This window comes from Beta vulgaris, chromosome 4 (genome assembly GCF_026745355.1).
Source record: "Beta vulgaris subsp. vulgaris cultivar EL10 chromosome 4, EL10.2, whole genome shotgun sequence".
Classification (NCBI taxonomy): Eukaryota; Viridiplantae; Streptophyta; class Magnoliopsida; order Caryophyllales; family Amaranthaceae; genus Beta; species Beta vulgaris.
The window spans coordinates 31716860-31744030 of NC_079205.1; the positions used below are offsets into that span (position 1 = coordinate 31716860).

Consider the following 27171-nt stretch of genomic DNA (forward strand, 5'->3'; position numbering starts at 1 on the left):
AAGTACAAAAATGAGGTCTTTGACTCTTTGTGCATGCTTTAAGAAAAACTACATCTTGAAGTATTGAGTGAAATATAATCAAGACAAAATTCATTATATTTCTATGGAAATATTGGTACGCAACTTACGAACTTGGTACTATTTGTTAGTGATCAATTAGCTTTCGTTTAAACATTTTACTAAAAATTTATAGAAGATTAAAAAGTAGATGTAGAATGCCTTTTTTACTATGAAATACAAAAATCATGTTTGGAGATGTTTGGTTTATCTAATATGTTTGGGAATGTGTTTGTTTAGTTTTATCTATAGGACATGAATACAGTAGGTACCTGTGCTTGCTAATCTGTGGAAGTTTGTGTAACAATCATATTATTAATTTCCCTTTTTTCACAAGGAAATAATAAACTAAAGATCAACAGAAAAAGAAAGTAGCGAATAAAGTGTCCCCAAGCCGTGCTTCATGAACTCCAGCTCGCAAATATATGTGAATAACACACCATTGAATTTGAGAAAAGGGAACAGTGATAGCTCTTAGAATCCATGTCAGACTGAGGACTATATTTAGGAATCAATAAAAATTAGGACATATACGTGAGACAAAGAGTATGCCATTGGGGAGCTTAGCAGCACGCTAAACTCTCAGCATATGAAGCTGAGAGAGCTCTTCCATAACTCCCCCAGTCCTACCTCTTCTAATGTCATGAGTAGGAGATGTAGCAACCCATCAGGCCATCACATACCTGCAGGCTGCACCTCAGGAGTCCTTTGCCATGCAATGACTTGCTGATGACCATTGTCCGAGACAAAAAGAAAAATATTTTCGACCATGTCTACAACTCAATGCCATCACTAATGCGATACACATCAGGCAACAGGAGAAAAAATATACATCCATCAATATCTTAAGAAGTTTATACAATCAAACGTTATTTGTATGTTCAGCTCTTCCTCTGGAAACTTTACAAGGAAACAGAAGGCCTCATATATAGAGATCTCTTTACATAACTCTACCTCTTTGGCTCATTTAACGTCTTACCCTCAAAGAACTCACCCAACATCCTTTCCAAGTCTTCTGGTGTATATCTGATGTATTTTGAAGGATTCTTCCCGCTCTCAACCAAAGGCCTGATTTACATGAAAATGAAGACTCAAATAAAGCGCCTACAGTACTAAATAAACACGTTTAACCATAGTTGCTCAAATGTAAAAAAGAGTACAAAGGAACATCAAGGGAGATTATAATCTATAAAGAACCCCGACAGAAGTAGTGAAAGACAGTCACAAAATTTGTTAATATTCTAATATGATATAATACACATTCTTTTTTAATTAAGGTAAATTTCACCAGGCATCACTGGATTTTCAAAGAATGCACGAGTTATCCTCACGTTTTGAAAGCTGCACCTTGTACCCCTGTAACAAATCCATTATATACCTTGACTATGAAACATTTAAAATATCGTTAATTAAACCCCAGTATTCCAACATCAGTTACTATATATGTTCCAATTACCTCTTCCACCAATGTCAACCAATATTGCCAAGTAAATGATTAACTGCTTGGAGGCTTAATTTACGACATTTTTGTTTATTTTTTTCAGTCAATGAGGGGATATGATTTACTTATTACAAAGCTGTGGATACACAGCAATTTTAAAACGTGAGGGTACCTCATGCATTCTTTAAAAGTTCAAAGGTACCTCATGAAAACACCCTTCTAATAAAACCTCTTTGGATTCAAATATAAAAAAATCGGTGAAGAAACCGAATGGATTCTAAATCATTCCATATCTTTTATCTACGTCTTCATCTTTAAGCCCTGAGAATAATTTTATCCCTTTCCCTTCAAACTTCTTTTTCTTCTACTCCGGTTCGGCCCTCATGGCTCATACCCTCCCTCTCTTCACCTTTCAGTCTTCATCTCAAGCTGCCACCTTGTTAGTGGTTTTCCTAAATGCAGTTCTTCTTAGTGCCTACACAGGCTAGCGGCTAATATTCCAACGCTCAGATCTCGCTATTAGTGATTGTTGTAGAAACTCAAGATCTAAACAATACATATTAGCTGTCAAACCAAGCATTTAGCCAACCAGCCCCTATACTTTAAATTGAGAGAAGTGAGGAGGTCAGCAGCAGCGAATGGAATACAACAAGCAGTTTCGCATGCTGCACATGCTGCTGAACAATGGATTACATGGATTATTACAAATTGTAAAAGAAGAAAAACCAGGGCCTAATTGATAATTTGATCCATACAATTATATGCACAAGATCTACAAACCTCTTCTTACTGTGGTCCAATAATTCCATCAAACATTCTAAAAACCAGTACTCCTAGTTTTATGATTCCACCATTCAAGAGTACTCACGAATGCCTACAACAATATCAGAAACACAAAACGTGCCATCCAAGCTATAGGCAGACATATCTCTATTATATATGTGAACTCCTGACCCTTTGATGTGCACCCTTAATTACCTAAATACCCCCAACTACCAACAAATTACAAGACGAATTCAAATCTCTATTATATATGACAACTACCTATTTTAATTAAACAAAAAAAAAGATCACCGTATCGTATCTTTATTTTTTGGAGGCCCCCTTTCGGGAACCCCGTGGTAAGAAAAATTTCCTCTGAGATGCCCTCGCACAGGGTTACTCCCAACAAGACCTAATCCCCTCATCCCCCCCCCCCCTCCCACAAAATTGAAATTTTTGCTTCCACCAAGATTTGAACCTTGGTCTCTCATGTGGGAGATTGCAAGCCATAGCAATGGACCCAAGGGTCCTTGGTTCTCTATCTTTGTTATATATCAAAAATATTTATATGCTTTAGCATGCATTGCGTGCATATAATACTAGTTTTGTTTAATATGCAGGTAGAGCATGGTTCTTCCATTCATGTTGAAGCAAGGATCAGCTACTTGGAATTAAGCTTGGGAAGGGGAGCAGAAGCTCTCAACTTAGGTTGGACCACAATAATTAATCAGGGCTCACTCCTCATCACATGGGAAGGGAAGAATTAGGTCCAAACCATGCTAGTTCCAGTTTAGCAAAGCTGAAAAATTCCTTAATCGATGTTCAGCATCTGTAATCAAAAGTCTCATTCAACTTTCTTAATTTTTTGTTCTGATGCGATAGGCCAATGAATTGCATTTCAGATCAAGCGTGTAATTCATAGCTTCTACTGTACAGGCCCAGCTAAAAGAGCGTTCTCTGCAAATGTGTGATAAGGCTACAAACATCTGACCAGTCTATCCCACCCTATGCAGGAGCCTCATCAGTGTCATTAGATTGATGGTACGATATGGTATAATATTGAATTAGAGATAAGATGGAACCAAACAAAACAAAAAAAAAGGTGTTCTCTGCTGACATGAGAAAAGTCTGGTCAAGTTGTATGAGCACAACAACCTAGTACCTACCAAGCATAGCCCCTTGAGTGGCTAGAGAGATGGATCACAATGACGTTCCTTATGAAAGTTACCAAAAACTGGCATGAACAAGAAACAAAAGACATACCCAAAACGTTTGACGAACGATCGGTATGCAGGAAGCAGGACTTCAGCAACTGCAAGTCTCAGCGATTCACGCAACTCAGTATCAGGCACTGTCCACTGTGATTGTCTTTGATGGAGCTCCTCAAATTGCACATTGAACGTTTTCAACCTGTAAACACAATTTTACCTTCTTAGCAAATATATGAGATGTCTATAGATATAACTTGCTAGCAGTGATATTAAAGCCAACCTGTCCTTAATTAACGCTCTTGATACTCCACTACTATTTCCCCCATCAACTGCAACTCCACTTCCGCCTCCTCCAGAAGAGGTCAAGCCCTGTGTGGAGAGAGATTGCAGAATCTACAAGAGAGGAAAATCCTTTCAGAGATATGCCCACAGGCCACCACAATAAACAAAAGGTTCCATCAGCAGGATTAACAGGATGACTGGTGAACTCTATCCCAGCAGATCAGTAGACCAGCAGGAACTAAGAGTATTTCACATTTACTGTTGGAAAAAGCCTCAAGAACTAAAACAGACAAAGGGAACAGACAAATCTCACTGTCTTTGCAAAAAGCTAATGAAGCTGCAGGCAACACATATAAAAAGGAGTAACGTAGAAAAGTTTCACCATATTTCATCAAAGCAAAATAGTGCTCCCAGCTAACTGTTTCAGTGGTTGAGGAATAATGTTGAGATATAGTGATGATGTTAAATCAATAAATAAATTGAATATGTTGGTCAAAAGAGTGTGACATATATCCACGTTGAACTCATTCGGATAGAGCTCACCATAAGTACATAAGCAGAAGTTACATCGTTAAATATTAAGAAAATAACTACAATGGAATGAAATATCCACCCATCAGAAACTTTAAACCTTAAAAGCCGTGGTTGATCAGACTCTGCAGCCATTTACTTGACGAAAAGAAGGGAGTTGCTTTTTATTATGTTTAACGAGGATAAGCATTCTTGAACCTATATGCCAACTAATGGCAGATTGGCAGTATAGCACCTTAGCCACTTCACCTGAAATTCCTTATCTGAACTTATTCGCATCATCTAAACCAATTATCCCTCTTATTTAGTTGTAATTTGAAAACCAAACTTCGTATACCCTAGCTAAACTCGTCTAGAAGTATTGGCTCCAATTTGAACTTATCGGCCCTTATCTATACTTTTGGCTCTTACCTCAATTTATTTTTCTGAGCACTATTTTTTCAAGCCGCAGGGAAAACTAGATCTAAACAAGGAGTAAAGAGATTATAGCAAAGAGGTAGCTAGTGGGATATATTTGTTCAGCTTGTTAGTTCAGAATAGAACTCAGGTGACCTCATCATAACTTTGTTATACAAGCATCACCATTCAAACCCACAAACATCAGATAGGTATAGAGATTACAGGCACGTCCATTCTCCCATGTCATTAAACAGGTACCTTCGAACCACAAACATCAAACAAAACCTCACTCACAATAGCCTTAAGCACCACATTTGTGAGTTGGAGACTTGGAGACTTGGAGACTTGGAGTTGTTGCAGTGGAATGGTGAACTGCAAAAAAGAATTTATCTTGGACCTAACTTTAGAAGAAAATATCTAGATTGTTGGGTCAGGAACGAGGAGAATTAATAGCAGGCTAAATTCATGGTTCTAGAGGATGGTTAGAAAGACGATAGATATATTGATGTATTTTAATAATAGATGTAAATTTTATAATTGGACACAAACATCAAGTTCCCCTAAAGGTTTGCCTTAAGGCACAGAACAGACATTTGCCTTAGAGCTTAGTAGTTGAGCAGACAAGGTAACTAGAAAAAAAAATGAGGTGGGTGTCACAAACTCCACTTTGAAAATCATAGCACCATAGTCAAGACAACAAAATTTAATAGAGAAAGAAAACCACTTTGCACGCCGAATGAAACGAGGGAACAAGTGAATAGATCTACAGAATTGAAGAAAAAATAATTGATTCATTAGAACATGCAGCAAAATCACAAGTAACTGGCTGAAGAATCATCAACCAACCTATTAAAAGCCTTGATAATCAGAGGACCCAAAGCTGAGATATTCACCAAACATACAAGTTACAAAAGCACCATTAAGCAGCAAGCATATTGGAAACATATTACCTTAACAGACCAAGAAAAACCGAGAAACAAGATCATGATAGCTGGGCAGCAATCAAACTCCAAAACATTTGGCTATTAGATGTCTCCACAAGAACCTACCTTAGCCCATGCAATCCTTTTATATTGATTTGCATGCTGCTGAACAACTCTTCTATGCCTTTGCACCCAATCATCACCTAATAAATCTTTTGCCTCAGATCTGATGCGAGAAAATGTAAGGGAACTTCACCATCCAAAGATAATACAAGTTACAACGGCTAAACGAGACAGATCTACTGAAAGACATACCTGCGAACAGATCTTACAATGTAGTGAATATTGTTCATCAGAAACAAGTGAGTCAAAGCAGGATCTTTATATTGCTTGGACTTCCCATCAAGATTGGTTTGGAGAGCCTGCATTATCCGCATAGTAACTTTGGCGAGCTGAGAGTTTGAATCTTCTGCCTGCTCAAACTCCTGGAAGAGTTGCTTCAAGGTTGATTGGTAGCTGTAACAATCAATACACAAAGATAAAGCAACCTTACAGCAGGTGAATATTATTCTTTCAGGCATCAGGATAGAAAAAGAAGTTTCTGTAATGAGCTTAACACGATACTACCTTTGTTTCTTTAATCTACATACTTTCCTTTTTAGGCAGTTTCTTTTTAATCTACACACTTTCACTTTTTATCTAAAAATTGTAACATTTCCCATCGTCTTTCCCCACCTTTTCAACTTATCTCTACATTCATATACCCTCTCTCCTCCAAATAACTTTTTTTTTATTTTTACTTCTCCCAACATGCAAATTGCTTTTAGACACACTCTCATACTTTTCGCAAATTTCCTTGGTTCTCCCACAAAGGTAACCATGTAAATCTTTTTGGAAATGGAGGTAGTATGTTGTTTCCATCAAGCTATTATAATTTTTAAAGTTCAACCAGTTTAACAATGTTTCAGAGCACTGAAGAGTTGACCACAGAGCTGACAACTTTATGTTTTCTCCAACCCGTCACAATATTCTTAGGCAAAGTCCAGTAACCTAATAATTCAACATACTACCTAATGAAGACTAGAATTTCACAATAATCAGGCCTAAGACTTTGAAGAAATGAACAGTTGATAATGACAATCTACTTGGGGCTTAATGAAATCAAAGCTTGTGGGTAAATTTTTTGAGAAGCAAACGCATCATAGCATGGGTACTGAACAGTGATATAAGATGAAAATGTTCTCAGACAATTAAATAACCATATTACAGCATGGTATAATAGGCAATATGATGAAAAATAATATATGGCGGTCTCACAGGTACAAAGCCCAGTATTCATTTATTCTGTGTCCTTTTTTTTTTTTTTTTTTGTTTCCTTTATCTTAATTTGAACATGAAATTAGATTTATGAAGTGAACATAACGCCAGACTCTTCACATTGCTGAACACAATACTCCATCGATAAGACAATTTTTCCAAGGGGAGAGATATTAGTTAAGGAAGGGTGATCTTTTAATATCAAAAATAAAGGAAAAAGGTGATACATCACAAGAAAAAAAAAAGGACAATTAGGAGCCAAAGTCTCCACAAAAAATACGTAACAAACAAAGGTTGTAGAATAAAGAGAAGCCAAGCACAACAGATTATTACAAAGCACCTACGGAAAAGTTTAAAGACCGTTTACTTGTGGAAATGAGATTGTTTTGTGCTTTAAGATATCTTCATCTAAAAAACCATGTTCAAAACTAAATATCAACTTAAGCTAATTCCCAAATAAAAATTGTAAAAAAGATTTCTTCATTTTGTAGGAAAAAAAAGCAGTTCTAACCTTCACCTTTATCTCCCTTCTCCCTTATTAAACCTACACCACTACCATCCTAACCATGGATGTCGATTGCCAAAGGTGCTGCCCAGCCATAGCCACCATAGCCAAACAGATATTGACACAATCCAGTATCAAGAATGGAATATTGGGTACCCAAACCTACAAAGATTGGGTCCAATGGAACCTGATTGGTATTCAAATCTAGGACTTGGTATATGTTATCTAAATATTTGAGGTAGCCAGACCAAATAAAGCGTGAGAGTTACGAAATGCATGTCAGATAACTATTTCAACTAACCTGATCCAAACTTTAGAACAGATAATGATCAAATCATAGTTCGAAAATGCGATTTCAGTCACAATCGCGGTTACGCTCACGGTGATGCGGGAACAGATGATAGGTTGTCGTATCGCCAAATAGCGGCTTAAACCATGAGATATCCTTAGAACCTGCCTAAAATGCGGTTTTTTACACCTTTACGATGCGGGTAATATCGGTTCGGAGATTTGAAAACCTTTATGACACGGGCGATACGGTACGATGCGGCATTGTTTTGACACCATGGATCAAATATAAAATATGTCTGATATTTAGATATCAAAAGCCTCTAATCCATATTGCACGAACCTTATGTGAAAATGGTCTGGGGATCAGGTAATAGATTGTATTTCAGGTTTCATATAGCACTACGTAAAATCCAAGAAGCTTGCAGTTATGAGAAGGGAGGGAGATACGGTGACAATGAGCAAGATAACGAAAGAATCAGAAATGAGGATTGTCATTAAAAATTTCTCATGCTTTATGGCGTTCTCATCTTAAACACTAAGGAACAAATGGACGTAAAATTCCAACATATCTCCTGCAAGTGAATGCAGAGTAAATAATTGGATCTTCCCCAAAGCAACTGTTCTATAGGGCATTGATACCTGAATACCGTGGCAACCCAGGGGACCAGACACAAAATGATGTCAACTGTATAAGTCACAAGAAGCATTATAGCTCTCCTACTTTCCCTAATGCTGAGCAAAGATGTAGGTGATTTATTGTTTTGACACTACATATAGAATGAGCACACATCCTTTGACCTGATGCACAAAGTCAAAACAATAGCGTATAACTATTGTTAAATCGAATAGCCTGCTTTTATGGCTGTGGATAATCTTTAAAAACATCAGGTTTCCTATACACAAATCAGCATGTTATCATACAAAGCTTAAAGATCAGACACTTCACAGCTTAGAATCAATGCAAATATCATAGCTAGTAGAAACTTCAGGTTTTAAGCATCTTTTTCAGGTCTGTATTCTAAATCTTCATCGAACTGCAAGAGTTGCACATTTAAAGGAACCAGATCACAAATCTTATTGACCTAAATTATACTTGTTAAATTCAAAACATCAGACTACTTGAAGTTTTCGATCTAAGCTCTAATGGAGGCAGCCTCCTTACCATGTGTACAATGCCATTTTCTATCTTAAACCCAAACAATCCATAAACGCGAGACAGCTTGGGTTTGTTGCGTATTTTGAACTGTTTGCTTCAGGCTTAACCAGCATGGTGAGTGCCTCCATTATATCATGGACTTAGGGTAGTGTTATGTTAATACCATAGGTTTCCACACCAATTGTGTATCTCTCAGTAGATCTCATGAATATCAAGAACCATTTTTGAGCCATTTGTGATCCATATGGATGGCTCGGCTAATCACATGTCACTCACAAGACCACAACTGCTTCCTCCTCCTTTATGCTAACCCTTCTTCCATACTTACACCAGACTTATTTTATATGAGAAGTTTTCCCGTCAGAATAATCCTTATATGAGAAGTGAGAACATTTTGTAATAATCCTCTTTACCAATATGTAATCCATTTTGGCGAAACAATAACCATTATTCCCTAGCGGGGCTAATCTTCCAAAAGGATTACATTTTCAATAAAAAGAGTTACCATGTAATTATCTTAATGGATTACATTTTTACTATAAAAGAATACTCTTCCACTGTTTTCACATTCTCATATAAGAATTGTTCACATCTGAACTTTAATATATAAGGTTGGGTTCCCGAGAGAACCATCCTTATATAAGAAAATGAGAAACTTTCTAGCATGGTTCAAAAGATATTCAACCTTATAAGGATCGTTCTCAAAATATGCTGCAAAGTGTATAAGAAAGTCTGTGTGTTCGGACAATCTTCTCAAAACAATGCTCCAAAACATCTAGGTCATACTGGTTTCACAGAAAGATTGCATCTCAAAAAATTAGAGTATCAGAAATATAGCAGATGAACATACTCGAACAGAAATTTCACATAATTGATCACATAGCTTGTCAAAGGGTGGACAGTTCCATCAGAAACAGCAGTTTTTGTTGCATCCTTTTCAACAGCTTCTTCAAAATCACCAAAAGTTTCTTGGGCAGTCTGTGCAAGGCGCTTTGTCAGACCAAACGCAGCTTCTCGCATTTCTGCACAAACCTTACCACTGAAAAGCAATTCGATCTGCAGACATATGAAAGGACAAGCATTCAAATTATAGAAAGCATATTTGTATAGGCATCAAGCCATAATTCTACTTGTTCAATAAAAACATAACAATTAGAGCAATTGTGAAGTTCATTATCTATTCTAATGCAGGCATGCAGCAAAAGGCGTCAGATAATTTAATCTTTATGATAAGAGGACATTTCTTCACCACTAATGTATACAGAAACCACAGATTGGCTCTGTTCTCTTCACCTTCAACAAACTTATATAAGGAGAGATACGTTCAGCTCAGTTTCATTAAGGGCTAACCGAGTTCCATTCACTGATTCAATTAGTTAAGCTTAGTTCAGAAGTTTAGATACGATTAAATGTCGTGAACACATTGTAGACTTAAAGGTCCAAATCCTATCCATTTTTATTTATTATTGATTACCTTACCACTTTAACTCAGACAAGCAGTGTCTACATTGTCATTTGAGAATATAGTTAATTGAAACAAATTCTTCATGAATACCTACATGACAATGTCATGCATCCACACCCACTTAAGCTTCCTACCAGGTTTACTTATGTAACAAGGTAACGCAAGGGGCAAGAAGGTCGTTTTTAAGGAAGTTGGTTACAATATACTCTTATATCTGGTAGAGAATAATCAAGAAATTATCAGAAATCAGCAATAGAGAGAGAAAGTGATATTGGTAGTAATGAATAGAGGAGCATAGGGAAATTTCTGGGAATTCAGAAATTGAGAGAAATCTTATTGTTGTAACTTGTAAGGGAGAGTCCCAGCCTTTTGAAAGTTGTGAGCTTGTGCTCACTACAAGTATTCAATATAAAGGTCCATACATCTATTCTTCTTTTCATCTCTTGCTTACTCTAATATTCGTCTTCTTCTTACGATCATCTGCTCTTACTCATCTGTTCTGGAGTGGCTGCTGTTATTGCTTGGTGTTGAGGTTTTCTTGCTGGATCACTCTTCTCTCTATCTGGTAACATAACAGATGACTCTCAAACAAATCTTGTAAAGTGATTTTTCTTCAAATTCTGTTTCTTCTATACTCCTCAAACCCTAGATCCCTATCAAACTTAATTGGAAAAAAAATCTTCATGAATGTTATTCTAACATTCATCCATTATCTTCACATCAATTACCATATCTCAGCCATTCCTATAATCCCATTCCAGCACCAACGCCAGATGTGCTACGTTGGGGACCACACAACATGGCCATTTTTCCATTAAGTCTGCCACCTGGTTTAGCCAATTACCTCTAATAGACCCTTAGCCACAAGGCCCACAATGTGCCATTTAGAATCTAACTATCAATCCAAAACTCAAAATATTTCCATGGCAACTTTCAATAACGGCCTCCAAAAGAAAAACAATCTAACCATAAAGAATAAACTCATGGATATCCGCCCCCTTTGTCAACAGCATCTAGATACCCAGATCATGTAATTTTGTCATGTAACGTAACCAAACAAATCAAGAGCAATCTTATTTTTCATCGGCTAATCCAATATTTACAACACAAAACCCTCCCCCAAATTTGGAATGGTTACAATCCCAGGATTGCATCGTGATCCATGTGTAGCATGGCTCATTTTCTCCAAATCCTGGTGCTGTTAGGATTTCTGCAAGTTTTTACTATTCTACTTAAAATAGGTTTTTCTTACTTAAAGCACATTAGGAGTCCTAGTTAAAGAAGAATAGGTTAGTTACATACCGCCCAAGGTTAGGTTGTTAGGATGAGATTTGTTTATCATTTAGTTAGTTATTCTAGTTATCTTTTTGTTATGTTTCCTGTTCCTGGTATACTTAAGTTTGTAATGTCTATTTAAGGACACATTTAAGTTCAAAGTAAGTTAAAAACGTGAGCTTGTAGCTTGTTATTGAAAATTGTAAATCCCGAAATTGTGAGCACATTTCGAGTATTGTGCTTAGATTCTTGAGACTTCCACCCTAAGAAAACCCTCTTAGTTCGAGAATTGAGAGTTTATCCCTTGTTCTTCTTATTATGTCGTTTCTATTCCATTAATTTCTCAAAGATTGTGACTTTAATCATCTACAAACACATCAAATTGGTATCACGAGATAGTAGAAAATTTTCTTAAATTTTCGAACATAAGGAGTGATTTGCCAAAAAAATTACCTCCTACATCAGGACTGGTGAAAAAATTATGGAGACCTTTTCATGGAGTAAATTGCAGCGTTAGCCGACCAAAACGCCAAAGACATTGGTTACGGTGACTCTTTCGACAAAAAAGTGGATGCCCTTAAAGATAAACCAACCGGTCAATCATTTAACAATGGCGGCATCAGGAAAGGAGAGGAGATGAATTTAAGAGATCTCCCAAAATTTGATGGTTGTCTAGATCCAGATGCATACTTAGAGTGGGAACGATGAATTTAAAGACTCATCGCTCATAAAGGTTTGGATGATGTTAGGAGTTACTCTTATTTCATATGGAAACTTAATAAATATGCCACCCTTTGGTTCGATAACATGCGAATGCGTCGTGCTAGAGAATGTAAAGAAAAATTGAATCTTGGGACACTCTCAAAGGTAAATTGAGAAAATGTTTTGTGCCTAGATCTAATAAACAAGATCTCTTCTTAAAACTGAATTATTTACAACAAAATCAACTCTCAATGGAGAGTATATCCAAGAATAGAGAGTTTAAAGATGAACAAAAAACTCCGTTTTTGTAGGGTTCAAAACCTTATGTTTAAAATCAAGAGGAACTCCAACCTTATTATTCTTTCAATGATGTTTGTTCACTCGCTTGTAAGGTAGAGCGCCAATCTCACAAAGCTCAAAGAACTTTAGGCCAACTTTTACCTCGAAAGGGGAGTCCTCATCTTCTACAAAGATAGAAGCTTCTATGAAGAAGGGGAAGGCTATTGAAGCATCAATAGTCCATGAACACAAAGCCATACAAAAAATCCTAACATCGAAACAAAAACTTAGAAAGAAAAGGTTTGTTTCAAGTGCGAAGGGTAAGGTCATCTTGCTAAGCAAGGTCGTAACTGTATGTTAGTGACTATGGATCAGCATTATGTGTTCATGTCACAAAAGATGGAAAAAGAAAAGGCATGAGAGTGTGTGATCGAAGGAGAGACGCCATCGGAAGCTCTTGTACATTATATGGCTAATCCGAAATGTTGGTCTTCCACTACTATGTTCGAGGTCGAGGACGAGCATAAAGCTTTGATCTTGAGGAGAGCATTGGTTATCCACTCACAAGAGAGTCAAGAACATGAGCATCGTGATAGCTTGTTCCACACTCGTTGCTGAACAATGGTAAGTTGTTCTCCTTTTTTTTTATTGTTTTCCTTGATTGTGGATAGTGGTTCTTCTACGAAAGCTATTGCTTGTCTCTACCTTGGTGACATTACTTAAACTAACATGTCAAGAACACCCTAAACCTTATTAAGCGAAGGTCACTTATGAAGTGTTGAAGACACCTACTATTAAGCAAGAACGGCACGCCAAGCTACTCAAACCATGCCACGCTGCATTATTAAGTGAAGGTCACTTCTTGTAGTTGTCATTGGCGCACCAAAAACTTCATTGTGAATCATAAGAGCGATCAGCCATTGAATGAGAGACCTTTCAAGATTGTCAAGAATGGGTTACTTACAAGGTGCTGCTTTATAACTAGGTCTTTGCAACACTTGGTGTCAATCATCTAGTTCTATGATTTCAAGAAACTAGAGGAGAAGGTTGCTTTTAAGGAGGGAATGATCCATGTGTAGCATGGCTCTTTTTCTCTAAGTCCCAAGTCTGTTAGGACTACTATGTAATCTAGGATTTTAGTTAATCTAGTAGTATTTGGCTTGTAAGTTTTTACTATTCTCCTTATAATAGGTTTTTCTTACTTTAAGCACCAGTCCTAGTTAAAGAAGAATAATAGGCGTGCGGGTTAGTTACTTGCCGCCCAAGGTCAGGTTGTTAGGATTGGATCTGTTTATCTTTTAATTAGTTATTCTTAGTTATCTGTAAGTTTCCTTTTCTTAGTATACTAATGTTTGTAATGCCTATTTAACGGCACATTTATCATTGATAAAATACAATTTAGAGTTTATTAAAAATGAGAGCTTGTAGCTTGATATTGGAATTGTTATTTCCAAAATTTTGAGCATAGTCCGAGTATTGTGCTAAGTTTCTTGAGACTTACACCCCAAGAAAACCTGATAGTTCGAGAATTGAGAGTTTATTCCTTGTTCTTTTCATTGTATCAATTCTATTCCGTTCATTTCTCAAAGCTTTTGACTTTAGTCATCTACAAATACATCACATCCTCTTTTATAAATATAAATCATATCATATACAAGTATTATATAAAAGGTTACCAAAAGAGGAGGAATTTCATGTGAGACGTATTATTCTCAACTTACTACGGTCTTCACCTCCGTCACCACAAAACTCTTCAAAAACAAACTTAGTCTAAAGGCCATCTCTGCTGTGGCCTCAATAAGCTAAACATTGATGAATCCACTTGAAATAAAGAATCTTGAGCTGGTGTAGTTATCAAGGATTAGATTGGGGACATTTTACATGCAATAATCTTTAATATAGCCACTTAAACCCGCTAATAACAAAACCCCTCTCCAACTGCCACAGCTCAAATTTGAAGTCAAGAAGTAACTTAACAATAATATTATCCACGGAATGTTCCACGCTCCTCGGAAGATTCAGCACCCCATAAAGATATAAGACGTTTGAGACAACTTTGTGACATCAATAGCAACTGATGTACATGTCGAGTAGCGAACTCTTGGCCACGCTATTGAAGACTATATAGAAGATAGCCTAGGAAACTTTCGTGCATTTCACCAACTTGTAAGTTGAGAAGAATTAGGTAATTGGCTTGAGAGAAAGCGTTCCTAAAGCCAGTACTTCAGGTTCAAAAGAGAAAAGAAATCATAAATTAACTAACCCACTTGTTAAAATAATAAACTGCCTCGAGTCTTTCTCCAATTCTTTCAAGTTTGCATGGATCACATTAGAAACATGAGAGAAAAGTGCCAATCACAAGAGCATATTCCAAGTTCTCAACCAAATACCAATGGAACCCACCTACAACTATGACGAACCCCAACGGCAATTTAATATAACCTGTGCTACGTAGACTTGGCTAGAAGTAACCGACACAGGTATCGATCCAAGTGTCAATACGGTAATTTCAAAAAGTTTAGGACATAGGGACTTTATGCTTGGCCCAAGTAGCCCTTTTGGAATCTAAATCCCAAAAACTGAGTTTTACCCTAGCAGCAAAATAGGCAGCAAAAAAATATAAAATAAAATGAACAAGGATGTTGTTGCATGTGACTGAGAAAAGGCGTAAACAGCAGCTGCCAGCCTACCAAATTCCAGTATATCATTTTGAGAATGAGGAGACTAAGAAAGAGAAAAGAAAAGCAGCTACCAACCACATGAGGGATGACAGAAAGTTCAAGAACAGTGTCTGAAAAGACAACTGGCTTGAGCAGTGACCATGGCAGGCTCGCCTTAGCCGACGAGTAAAAGCCCCAATGATCCGCATCTTTATTTACCAAATTACACCTTCAGTTTATGGATTTAGGGTTTACCTTTTCAAATCTAGATCTAGAAGTTCCATCAATTGCTACAATTTTCCTTGCAATTGATCCTTCTACCAAGGAAAGAATACGACACTTAACGGTTTAAGGATTTGGTGCACCAATTTAGCACCGATTACATTAATTCCATATCAAATTTTATCAGTCTCTGTATTTTATGGCTGCCGCATCCGAGTGCAAGTACCAGATCTGACACGGATTTCATACCCGTGTCTGCCATATTGGGTAGATGCAGCCCGTGCAGGTACAACGAGAAATTTGCCGAGTCAAGGCAACATAGATACATTTGCCATGACTCATCATTAACAGATTTGCCCACAATATCAAGAACAGGCACAAACTCTTGGTAGTTTGAATTTGATTTTTCCAAAATTATGACATTATGAAATTGGTGTAGAGAGAATGAAGATCCTGTGTTTAAAAAACCATTAATTATTTATCGCCTTGACAAAATTTCTGAGAATTTTAAAATATTAAGGATCTTACGGCTAAAACAAATAGATACATGACCCAAAAGGACACTCATGACTCAACTAAACTTTGTTAGGTGTCGGCATGTCACAGCTTTTGCTTAGGTTCATCGATAACAGTACCACAAATGCTATAGAATTTTCGCAAGTAGTATCATACCTCAGAATGCAGTTCACGCATTATTTCATACATGTCAAGTAGCACAAAGAGCTTTTCTGGGGACCTCTTGCTCTTCGCTATAGCATCTCCAAAGCTAAGTAATAGTTCAACACTGCTTGCAGTAACATCAGCAAAACATTGATCCCTCATGGAATCAATGCCTTCAAACATCTGATCACAAACTTTTCTCTCACCAGCAAAAAGTAGTTTAACCTGTTGGCATTAGGGAAACAATTATGCACCAACCATCTCACAGAATCGAAATATTGAATCAAGTAGATTATTACAGCAATCCGCATAAAATGAATCCAATTCCCAATCTTAGCCTCCAAAACCTCCCACTGCATTTTCTGAACATCTTCCTTGCTAAGCTTTTCCACGCCTAATTTGCGCAAGCTTTGCTCTAAGACTGAAGCACGGGTATCCCTGAAAAGAAAGTTGCAATCAGCTGTTACTAAACTTGCATTTATCAAGGTCGGAATTTGTAAAATTTCTAATATCATACATGAAATGTGAAGCATTGTTTTGTCTGTCTCAGTCTGCAACAGAGACTTTAATAATCACATAATCAATGCTCAAAAGCATCTATACCATACTCAATTGGAATAAGATGTCAAATCTCTAAAGATAAGCAAGTTATGGATACTGAAGATATAAAAACAATTACACGGCAGGACAATAATATATCCTCAATTAGAAGAGTACATGATACATTAACTAAATTTCTGCAATCTCTAGAATGGAATAGCTTGTACATTTATAGGCAGTATTGATTGGTGGTAAGACTGGTTATGGTAATGAACTTTTAGGTAAATTTGCAAGAAAGTCCTATCCCAAGGTTCATGGTTATGTTTATCCATCCTCCAATACCTCTTTTTTCTTCACAAATTTCCATCACCACTTTAGAGGTGGTATTGAGTGGTGATGGAAATATTTGAAGAGAAGTTTGAGGATGAAGTTTTCTTACCATAGGCATTGACATGGGACTTGTTTCGACGAATACATATAATTTTATTATCCCCGTCGGTTACCGGCTAGAAACAATTCCCCTGATTGGGAACCATAGGGCTCAATCAATTTATTCATTCGAGCCAACTTCGAATACGTTTCATTCCCTTGATGCCCCATCGGCTGTAGCCCACTAGGAAACTAGTCTGTTACTCTATCTCAAAGCAAACCACATAATAACATGTCGTAGTTTCCAAATAATATGTGTATTCTGATTTAATAAAGTTAACTACATAATCACCAAAATCAAACATTGCCTAGCATGAACTTCTCCTTGAGCACACCAACCATCATAAAAGCATCTGCAGCAACTCCAAAACAGTAGACAGGTAATGCCAAGACTCCCAAAAGCAATTAGATTCCCCAAAATATATTGTGGCATGTTAAAATGGAAAAAGAACATTTGAGCAAGATTCATTATTACCTTGGCAGAGCATACATTCAACTCGTGAGATAGCCACTGGCACCAGTTTCTGAAATCTTTATCATTAAAGACTATCTATACTAACAAGGCCCATAAAACCATCGTAGCCTTGGAGGGAACTTTTTCCTTTTAAGACTTATACAGCAAAGAAAAGGAGGTCGACAAGGAAGAAAGGTGAAATGACAAACAAATGACTATAAAAATGGATTTCAGCAATGTAAGGATGAATTACATGCATTACATTACACAACTGAGGCTACTGAAAGACAAGGGTCAGTATATACTCAAAATTTACTGGTCAAGTTACCAACCAGATGACCAATCTCTCAACTACAAAATGGTGGATGCAAAACTACTATGCAATAGCTTACAGATATACATGGGCTTCACCTGTAAATTTTGTTGACTTGTTGATGATTCCCTGCCTCGACCATTTGCTGAGCTAAATTATGCAGCAAAGGAAGTATACGAGGAGGTATAAGAGCTGGAGGGGTGTAGACAGCATTCTCTGAGGGTTTAGAATCACCATGGTTCTTGGCACCCGGATCAGCCTGATCACCATGTGAACCAGATGAAGGTCGCATCGAGTTGGGGAGACATTCAAAAAGGCGATCGGGTTCAACAGGCTTACTGATATCCTCCCACCAAAAATAAAAAAAAGATTTAGAAAAACAACGCAATACACAAACATTATAAAACTGCATATGAAACATGCAATAATCAAGAAGACATGTTCAATAGCTAGAAGAAAGACTACAAGTCAATAAATAGTGTCTTAGAATGCCAATGAAGGTATGCCATATAATTTCAGCTCAGAGATAGATGAAGCAGCTGGATGGGGGACACTCAAATGAAAAGTTCAATTGACATAAGCATTACATACACAAAGAGTATATGACAATGTTACCATACAATTTAGTATCACAGAAATTGTTGTGTGACATGTTCTAATGTGAAAGATGCTTATATCCCGAAGAATCTGAACTTCAAGTTGCAATTTTCCAGCTTAGAACACCAATCATGGAAATAATATACCAAATATGAGAGGTTGAAATGTTCAAATTAGAATTGTAAACTTTCTTCATGTTCTAGGTATTTCAATTTTCCACTTTCTTCTGATGTAATCAGGCCTTGAGAATGACTAAATCTACAGTTATTCTTTCGTTATAGGTTTTTAGAAAATTACCAGTGTGGATACCTAAGATATGTTCCAAAAGAATTGGTATACCAGCTCAGTCCTGTCCATAGGTATAAGAAATATGGCTCCTTTATGAGTAATTCCTCTAACATGTTTCATGAGATCAGATCTTTATTGCCAGTTCTCTCCCTAACATACTTCCTATATGGATAAAGGTAAGTTCACAAGTAAAAGGGCATCTTTTTCCATTATCAATCAAGAAGATAACCCAGAAAATAGGGGGAAATAAAAATTCCCATTCCCTTCCTTCACCCTCCCCCCCCCCCCCCCTCTTTCATTCCCTTTCCCACCCCCTCCTCATATATATACAAGTCTGATTTTTTGACTATTTATTTGCAAGAAACTTATTTGACATGAGAGATGGTCCAAGTCAAAACAAGGAATGCCAAAGACTTCACTCATATATTAACCTGCACAGACATCATTTCAATATCGTTATTCCTCCTCTAGAGAAGGGGGAATTTGTAGCCAAATTTTTTATTTTATATTTCCATTATCCTCCCTTCCTCTCCCTCCCAAAGTCCTCACCTTCATCTCTCTCTCTCTCTCTCTCTCTCTCTCTCTCTCTTTCTCTCTTTTCCCATTTTATCTTCTTCCTGCAATTTTATTCCATGTCTTATTTCATGCCATACATATTTCTCTCTCCTCCATTGTTGTCAGCATCCATATACTCTCTCCTCTAGCTTCTTCTTCGTCCACTGTCATCCATAGTTCAAAAATACGATTTTGGTCACTGTTGCGGTAACGGTCACGGTGATGCGGGAACGGAGATGATGTGGTTGTCGTACCGCTAATCAGCTTAAACCAAGGAATATCCCTAAAATCCGCCTAAAATGCAGTTTTTACACCTTACAATGAGGGTAATATCGGTTCGGTAGATTTGAAAACCTTTATGACACGGGAGATACGATACGATACGGCCTTTTTTTGACACCATGCTACACCATCCATTTTCCTCTTGTTTTGCTCTCTTCAAGGTTCCCAAATTTACACCCTAAATCTTGCCATTTGCTACATGAAATTTGTTAGAAAACAAAAATGTTTATCTCTCATCATAATATTCACTCTTCATTTTTCTTTTTTTGATCTCTCAATTCTCTCAATGAGCACATGATGTCTTTCTACTCGAGTAATCACCTGGAAGAGAAAAATGGAAGTCAGCCTTTATTGATATCGATGGGATTTGTGATAGTACTTTTGAAATGTATTAGAGCTAGAGACTTTATGGTTCAAATGCAATAGTGAATCATTATTAGTCTAAGTCATCGACGGGATTATAAGAAAAGTAGGAGGGAAGAAGAGGAACAAAAAAAAACGGGTGTTCAAGCAAGCAATGAGCCACATCAGTGGGAAGGAGAAAAAGATGTTGCAAACCCTGGAAAATTCTTGCTATTTCTTGCTTTCATTTCAATCCTTTTTGTCTCTGTAAGACTGTAACTAAATCATTTTCTCTAAAGCAAATTTTTTAATTAAGGAAAACTTGTGAGATTTTACTTCACTCGAATTTGGGATACAGGATACCTCTAAATCCTGACACATTTCCCCTATTTTAACTTAATACATTCTATTAAAGGTCAGCATTTGGCCCTTGGTTTCTTTAATTTCTTGCTCTTCTGTGGAAATTTGAGCTTCTTCCCCACCATATAACCCAACAGTTCTTAAGTATATCCATACGTGGTGATATACTTCCCTTAACTTTGCAAGAAAACATACCGCTACAAGCCAAAAACTTCTAGTGTTCTATATTTCTCTCTGATAGATTCTATTACATTCAATCTCTTAGTATATGCTTTTGACTTAAATGGAAGAATTGCTTCTTCCCCAACATCCATATCCTACATTTCTAAAAATATTTATATGTATCAAACCATAAATTCGTGCTGATAATTAATATCGGGTATACAGGGAAAAATAGATAGAGAATCAGACAGAAAATCTTATGCATTGACAAATCTTCACCTAGACAATTAGATAATCAGTTTCAATTAAAAGCACTGTAAATGTTTATCACCATCAGAGTGCTAGACGGAAGCCAAGAATTTAAAAAAAAAAAAAAAAAACCATTAAAAAACACTGTTTTTCACTGAAACAAGCACAATAAAGGAGCAATATTCGTTTTTTTTTTTATAAACATAATCATATGTTACGTACCTGTATGATGCTAGCAGTTGCTTGAACTCCTCCTCCAGCTTAAGAACTGCCTTAGCTAGTAAACTGTTTACATGGGTGACCACCCCTTCATTATTCCTAAACCCTTTACAACTACCAAAATACCGAATGATGCTTCTAAGCTGGTCAATTGCTTCCAAATAACTTTCCAAATCTTCATGTGGCCCTTTTAGTACTTTGGCCTCAGCCTACAAGTGAAACCCTAATCTCATAATGCTACTCTTTTGTCATAAATTTGAAGAAAAAGAGAATAGATGAAGGGAGTTAAAGAAATGTCCAGTATATAGACCACGAGATAATACATAAAGAGAAAGGTGTAACAGAGATAACATATGCAAATGGCCAATTGTCTATTAACGTTTTTTATGCTTTTGTTTCTCTTGACCAACTTTTTTTTGGGGGATTTGCTGATTCGTGATAGAACTTATCGCACATTTAAGAGTACACAGGAAATTGTGAGTGCATAGTGTTCTCATGTCAATAACTAATTTTTGAAAGCACAAACTAAAGGCACGCAAGTCCCTTCTTCTAAAACCTTTTTCTATTTTCAATTCTTCAGAAAATTCCCTACTCCTTGTGCGTCCTACTACTATTCCCTTCCCTGTTCCCTCATATCATCCCCTTCTGTCTTTCATGGTCGCTAATAAAGATAATTGTTATTAGTGACTGTTTCTTCCTCGCTTCCTGTGGACACCCATCTTTTGTCCCCGGCTGCATAGCCCAATATGAGAGCAACTTGAACGAATATCTTTTATTGAAGAATTGACATTAATGCAATAGTTTGGTTGAAATAGCCTATAAAACCATATCTCTTGAACATCTTTTAGTTTAGCCCAAACTCCTTTCGAAAAACATTTGCAAAATCATTTAGGATTAAGCCCAAAGTTTTCCTTTGGTTGCACATAATAATAATAATAATAATAATAATAATAATAATAATAATAATAATAATAATAATAATAATAATAATAATAATATTTTTAAATAATGATTTATTAATAATTATAAGTTATTAAATAAAATTATTAAAATAATGATAAATTATTTTAATAAATTAGTAAATAATAATAAATTAGGTGACAATCACTTGTTAAGATTTGTTTCCTAAAATTATGAACTAGTGTAGGGTTTTTTTTTGCCGGGAAATTTATAAAATCGATTCTATATAACCAATATTAATATTGATCATCACCCACAACTAAAGAACTTGGCTAGCTGCATAAACAGGTTCGTATTATTTCACCATCATCAATCACGAAATTGCTTCGTATTATTTCACCATCATCAACGTAACTCTTTTTTTTTTTATAGCACCATCATCAACTCGATATCTGCTTCTCTTCACAACAAACTCATCCAAGTAAGTTCTAAAATTGCTGTTTTTTTTTCAATTTTTGTTGTTTAAAACTCTGTTTTTTGAAACTCATCCAACAAACTCACGAAATTTATTTTTTGTTTAATTGAACAAACTTCTTCTTGCCATGAATTCTTTTGATGGAAAGAAGAAGACAATTTGAGTAAAAATATAAAACCGACAAAATAAATTCATCTATCAAACTCAAACAACAAAATTCAGGAGTAAATAGAGTAGAAAAAACGAAAAAAATCAATTTTTCTGTAAAAGAAAAGAAAAGAAAATTGTTTTACCATATAGTGAGATGAATATGAAGGATTTTTTCATGGTTATCGATTTACACAAATTTTTGGTGGTTTAGAGTGGTTTTTGATTTACTCGCCGGAGAGAGAGGGTTTAGGGTTTTTGATTTACTCGCCGGAGAGAGAGGATTTTTTCATGGTTATCGATTTACACAAATTCATATATCAGACTCAAACAACGGGTGATAGATCTTATACACCAGCATCTACAGTCAAAGGAAAGGAAGTAATTGCTATTGAAGTTGAAGGTTCTTTTGCCTTTGAAGACACTCCACCTAATGATATTCAACCCTCAATAATGAAAGCAAGTCTCCCATTATCTCTAGTGATATTAAAAAGCGTAAAAGCAGTGAGACTAGTAACATGCCCAAGAAAAGTACAAGGGCTGATGATATTGATACATGTCTTGATATTCTGAGGAAATCGTCTGTGAGTCCACCTCCTAAATCCATAAATAAATTTGATGAAGTTTATGATATCTTGGAGTCCATGGGGATTGCTGAAAAGTATGGGGTTGCTTTTGTTGTGGATATTCTTGATAGCTTTCGCAGTACTCAGGATGCCATTGATCTTTTCATCTCTTTGCGTTGTGATGAAGGCAGACTTCATTTCTTGAGGAAGCATTGTGTACTTTCAGATGATGTCTATATTTTTTTAGTTTATGAAGCATTATTACAACATAATATAATCAAATCTAATAGAATATCATGTTTCCTCAACTATATAATTAAATCATAAAAAAAATTTGGCCAATGTTTGAAAAGAACGGATGTAACGAGGATAAAAGTGTTCTAACGCGGCGAGTTCGCGTTACGGAACAGATAACGCGGCGAGAAGTACGTGAATTTTATCATGGCGTTCCGTAACGGGATTTCGCGGAACGGCAAATCCAAAATCCGTTACAGAACGGCCGTTCTGTAATGGAACGGGAGAGTTTTAATTCCCTGGTCCAAAGTGTAAGGTTGTGTGGCTTGTGCTATGCGTGAGGTTTTTCTTTCCTTCTCGACTGTGTCCACGGTCTTCTAGGAATTATAAATTTGTTTTACCTATAAATAGGCCCTTTGTCCCTTCTTTTCTAACAAAAAAGTTCCAACAAAATTATGGTTTATTCTATATAACTTATGAGCTTATCTACACTTATGACTTATTCTAAACTATTCACAATTAGTCGGAACTTTCCAAAATTTCTTATTATTTTTAGAACTCTGAACTTAACCTTTCTACATTTTTTTGAACTTATTTAAACTTTCTTGAATTGCTTAAACTGATATGATCTTTGCTTAATTTTTTAGAATTTTCTAAACTTTTAAACTTTACTTAATTTTTCTAAATTTTCTGAATATAAGGAATATAAGTTGAACCAAGTACTTGCAACACAAAGAAAGTTAGAGCTTACAAAGTCCACAAGTGTGCTAAAAGAAAGTTGTAAATCCTGATTAATAAGAGCTAAATTTACTCCTCTACTTTTCGTTTCCTTCTTTCAAATATTTTTTGCTTGGCACATATCTTATAATATTCCTTTTTTTTTCATCACTTTTTTAACTATTAAAAAAATTAATTGGGTTATATAGACCCCTGTATTCCAAATCTAAATCTTTGGGAGAAATCTAACTCATGGTAGGCTCTCAAACTACTCTTAAGTTACAGGTTTCAAGTATCAAATAATTTTCTCACTTCAGATTCCATCTTCTTTTGGGTTAATTTTCATTTGAACCTGACTAATGTATTTATAATTAAAGATTAGTATGTGCTTTATTTGTATTATCTCTAATTTATCGTCAGATTTGGTTCATTTTTTTGTTTTTTTTTTTCGTATTCCAATTTCTAGAGATTATGTATGTAGATTCATACTTTTAGAACATATCCTCATTCCCCTACGCATAATTAGATATACTAGATCTATCAATTGAAGTTTTGATTTTCCACTTGCAAACTAGGGTTTCTTCAAAATTTGGGGGTTTAGATTTCGGGTCCAAATTGAAGCAATTCAATGCAATTATATTAGGGGTTTTGCTCGAATTAGGCACTTCAAGGCTGGGTTTGCTTTAGTTTGAAATTTTTATTTTAAAAAAAAAAAAAATAATTCAACTCAGATCTACCATCACTCACGCCTCATCGCGAAAAGCACTCAAAGCGTGTGCCTTGCGCCTCCACTAAAGGCAACAAAAGCGTGCGCTTGGCATCGCCTCTCGTGGATCGCCTCGCTAGTTGGATGCATTTTGGGTCGAGCAAGGCACACTTTTAAAACTAAGACTATGATGCCTTAAAACGCATCCTGCGCTATATTTAGGGCATCATTGATCATGGTTTACATTTATATCCTTTTACTTCTACGCGTCTGATTACTTACACTGATGTTAATTGGGGAGGGTGTCCTGACTCTCTTCGTTCCACCTCGGGCTAATGTTGTTTTCTTAGCGACAACCTTATTTTTTGGTCCTCGAAACTTCAGGCCACTTTATTCGTTCCAGCGCAGAAGCAGAATATAAAGGTGTCGCTAATGTCGTGGTTGAGTCTTGTTGGCTCCGTAACCTCCTTCTAAAGTTACATTGCCTTCTGCGACAAGCCACTCTTGTATATTGTGATAATGTATTTTGTCTAGTAACCCTTACAAAACCAACGCACCAAAGATGGATATTCATTTTGTTTGAGAAAAGGTTGTGTTAGGTCAGGTATGAGTTCTTCATGTTCCTTCCGGGTATCAATTTGCACACATATTCACAAAAGACCGGTCGGCACCTCTGCACAGATTTTCGTTCCAGTCTTAGCATTCGACCTCCTCCCACTACCACTGTGGGGGTGTGATAGAGAATATATTTAGGATAATATTTTCTCATCGGTTTAGGATATATTTGTATAATCCCTATATAGTTTAGAATCCTAACATGTTTAGAATTATTATTTGTAAACACTATATATATATATATATATATATATATATATATATATTGATAAATGGGAATACTCCATGATTATGGAGTTTTACAATCTAACATGTTGCATATGTTAATTTACGATATATAGTGTAAATAACAGTATTTTAAACTGTGATGTGGTCTGTGTTGAACGTATCTGTTTCCTTCCCACAAAAACCCACAGCCATTTTTGTGACAAAACCAAAACTGTATTTTCAGACCATGCTCAACGTAAGGGCCTGAACAAATTGAACTATTTCTAGCACCAAAATGCTACAAAGGTGTGCTGCAATAAACTTAAGGGCCTAAACAAATTGGAAAAGAGAAAGAACCATGGGGTCAAGATTTTAAAATTCGGGGATTCATCATTATAAAGCTGCATTACACACAAATCATCGTAATCTGGCAGTTGCGAACTTCATTATGTCAAAATACCTGGAAAGCTACATAGACTTTACAATCACATTACAACCAGATTTGGGGTCACCCAACAAATGTATAACCCAGATATAAATCATCCAGCAGCCTATATATATAAGATCAAATTATACCAAACTTCAAGAAAACTGCTCTAACAACATAAAAATTAAACATCCAACAAAAGCGTGAATATAACTACTTGATCACATAACTAACCTGGCGACTAAGGTCAAATTGGGACAAAACCACTTCAGCAGACTTCAATGTCCGATCAATATTTTCAGTAGCTCTCCGAATCGAATGAGTCCGAATCTAAAAAAACAACAAAGCCTTAGTCCTAGAACAATTTGGGGTCGGCTAACACAAATCATCATACGAAATTGTTACCTGGGTTGGACGCATGGCCGTTTCGAGGGCGGAGAGACGGTGATCAAAGGAGCCCAGAATGGAAACGATATTATCAGTGATGGTCTGGCTTTTTTGAAGTGATTCTCGCATTGAAGCTGCTTTGGAGCTCAAAGTATCCATCGATGCTGCTCCTGCAATAACTGGATGAATTGGCAACCCCATTTTTACTCCAAAAAGAAAAAGAACAACAAAATTTTGATTTCAGTGGATTGAAGAGAAACAGAGAGATTTGAGGGTTTTGTAGGAGAATTGAAGAGAAATTTGGGAAATTGGTTTGAGTTGTTTTTGACTGATGTTGCCGGTTGACGCTTATTGAAGAGACTTTTGCCTGTTGCGGTTTGTTTGTTGTCTTTGCTTAGACAGGGTGTTTTTTGTGTTCCAAGTTTTTATTTTTTTTTTATTTTTTTTATTTTTTTTTTTGAGGGGATGTGTGGTAATTCAAAAAACAAGAATTCAATTATGTGATTAGACAAGAATTTTTTGCACGCGATGCGTGATTGAATTTTTTTTCGAAACAGAAATTCGATCTTTTTCGGCATAAGAGTCAAAATTTGAACATTAGACATACGAAGTATAATTGTTTTTAGTTGCAAAATTTGATTGGTTTAGTTTCTGTCACTTAAGTCTCTCACCATTCTTTTTTTTTTTTTTTTTTTTTTACTTTTCAAAGTTAAATTCTATGAATTGAATTTATTTATGATTTCCAATACTATAATTTTTTAGTTGATTTTTGAATCAACTATAATACTTCATAAATTGTAAAGAAAGTAGACACTTTGATTTCAAGTCAATTTTTTCATAGGTTGTAGTTTGTGAGTGATTG

The 27171-nt window shown here is 36.0% G+C and overlaps 1 protein-coding gene across 1 annotated transcript; it reads right to left on the reverse strand.

Annotated features, from left to right (window-relative positions):
• Positions 1-874: 874 nt before the first annotated feature.
• Positions 875-26699, reverse strand: LOC104907800 (exocyst complex component EXO70A1). Its single transcript, XM_010696789.3, has 12 exons — positions 26328-26699; positions 26157-26252; positions 20932-21137; positions 17973-18212; positions 16438-16576; positions 16151-16363; positions 9726-9931; positions 5922-6122; positions 5733-5832; positions 3752-3864; positions 3524-3670; positions 875-1125 (listed from the first exon to the last, which is right to left on the reverse strand). Exons 1-12 carry the CDS (start codon positions 26508-26510, stop codon positions 1008-1010), a joined length of 1962 nt encoding a protein of 653 aa, XP_010695091.1. The 5' UTR covers positions 26511-26699; the 3' UTR covers positions 875-1007.
• Positions 26700-27171: the final 472 nt, after the last annotated feature.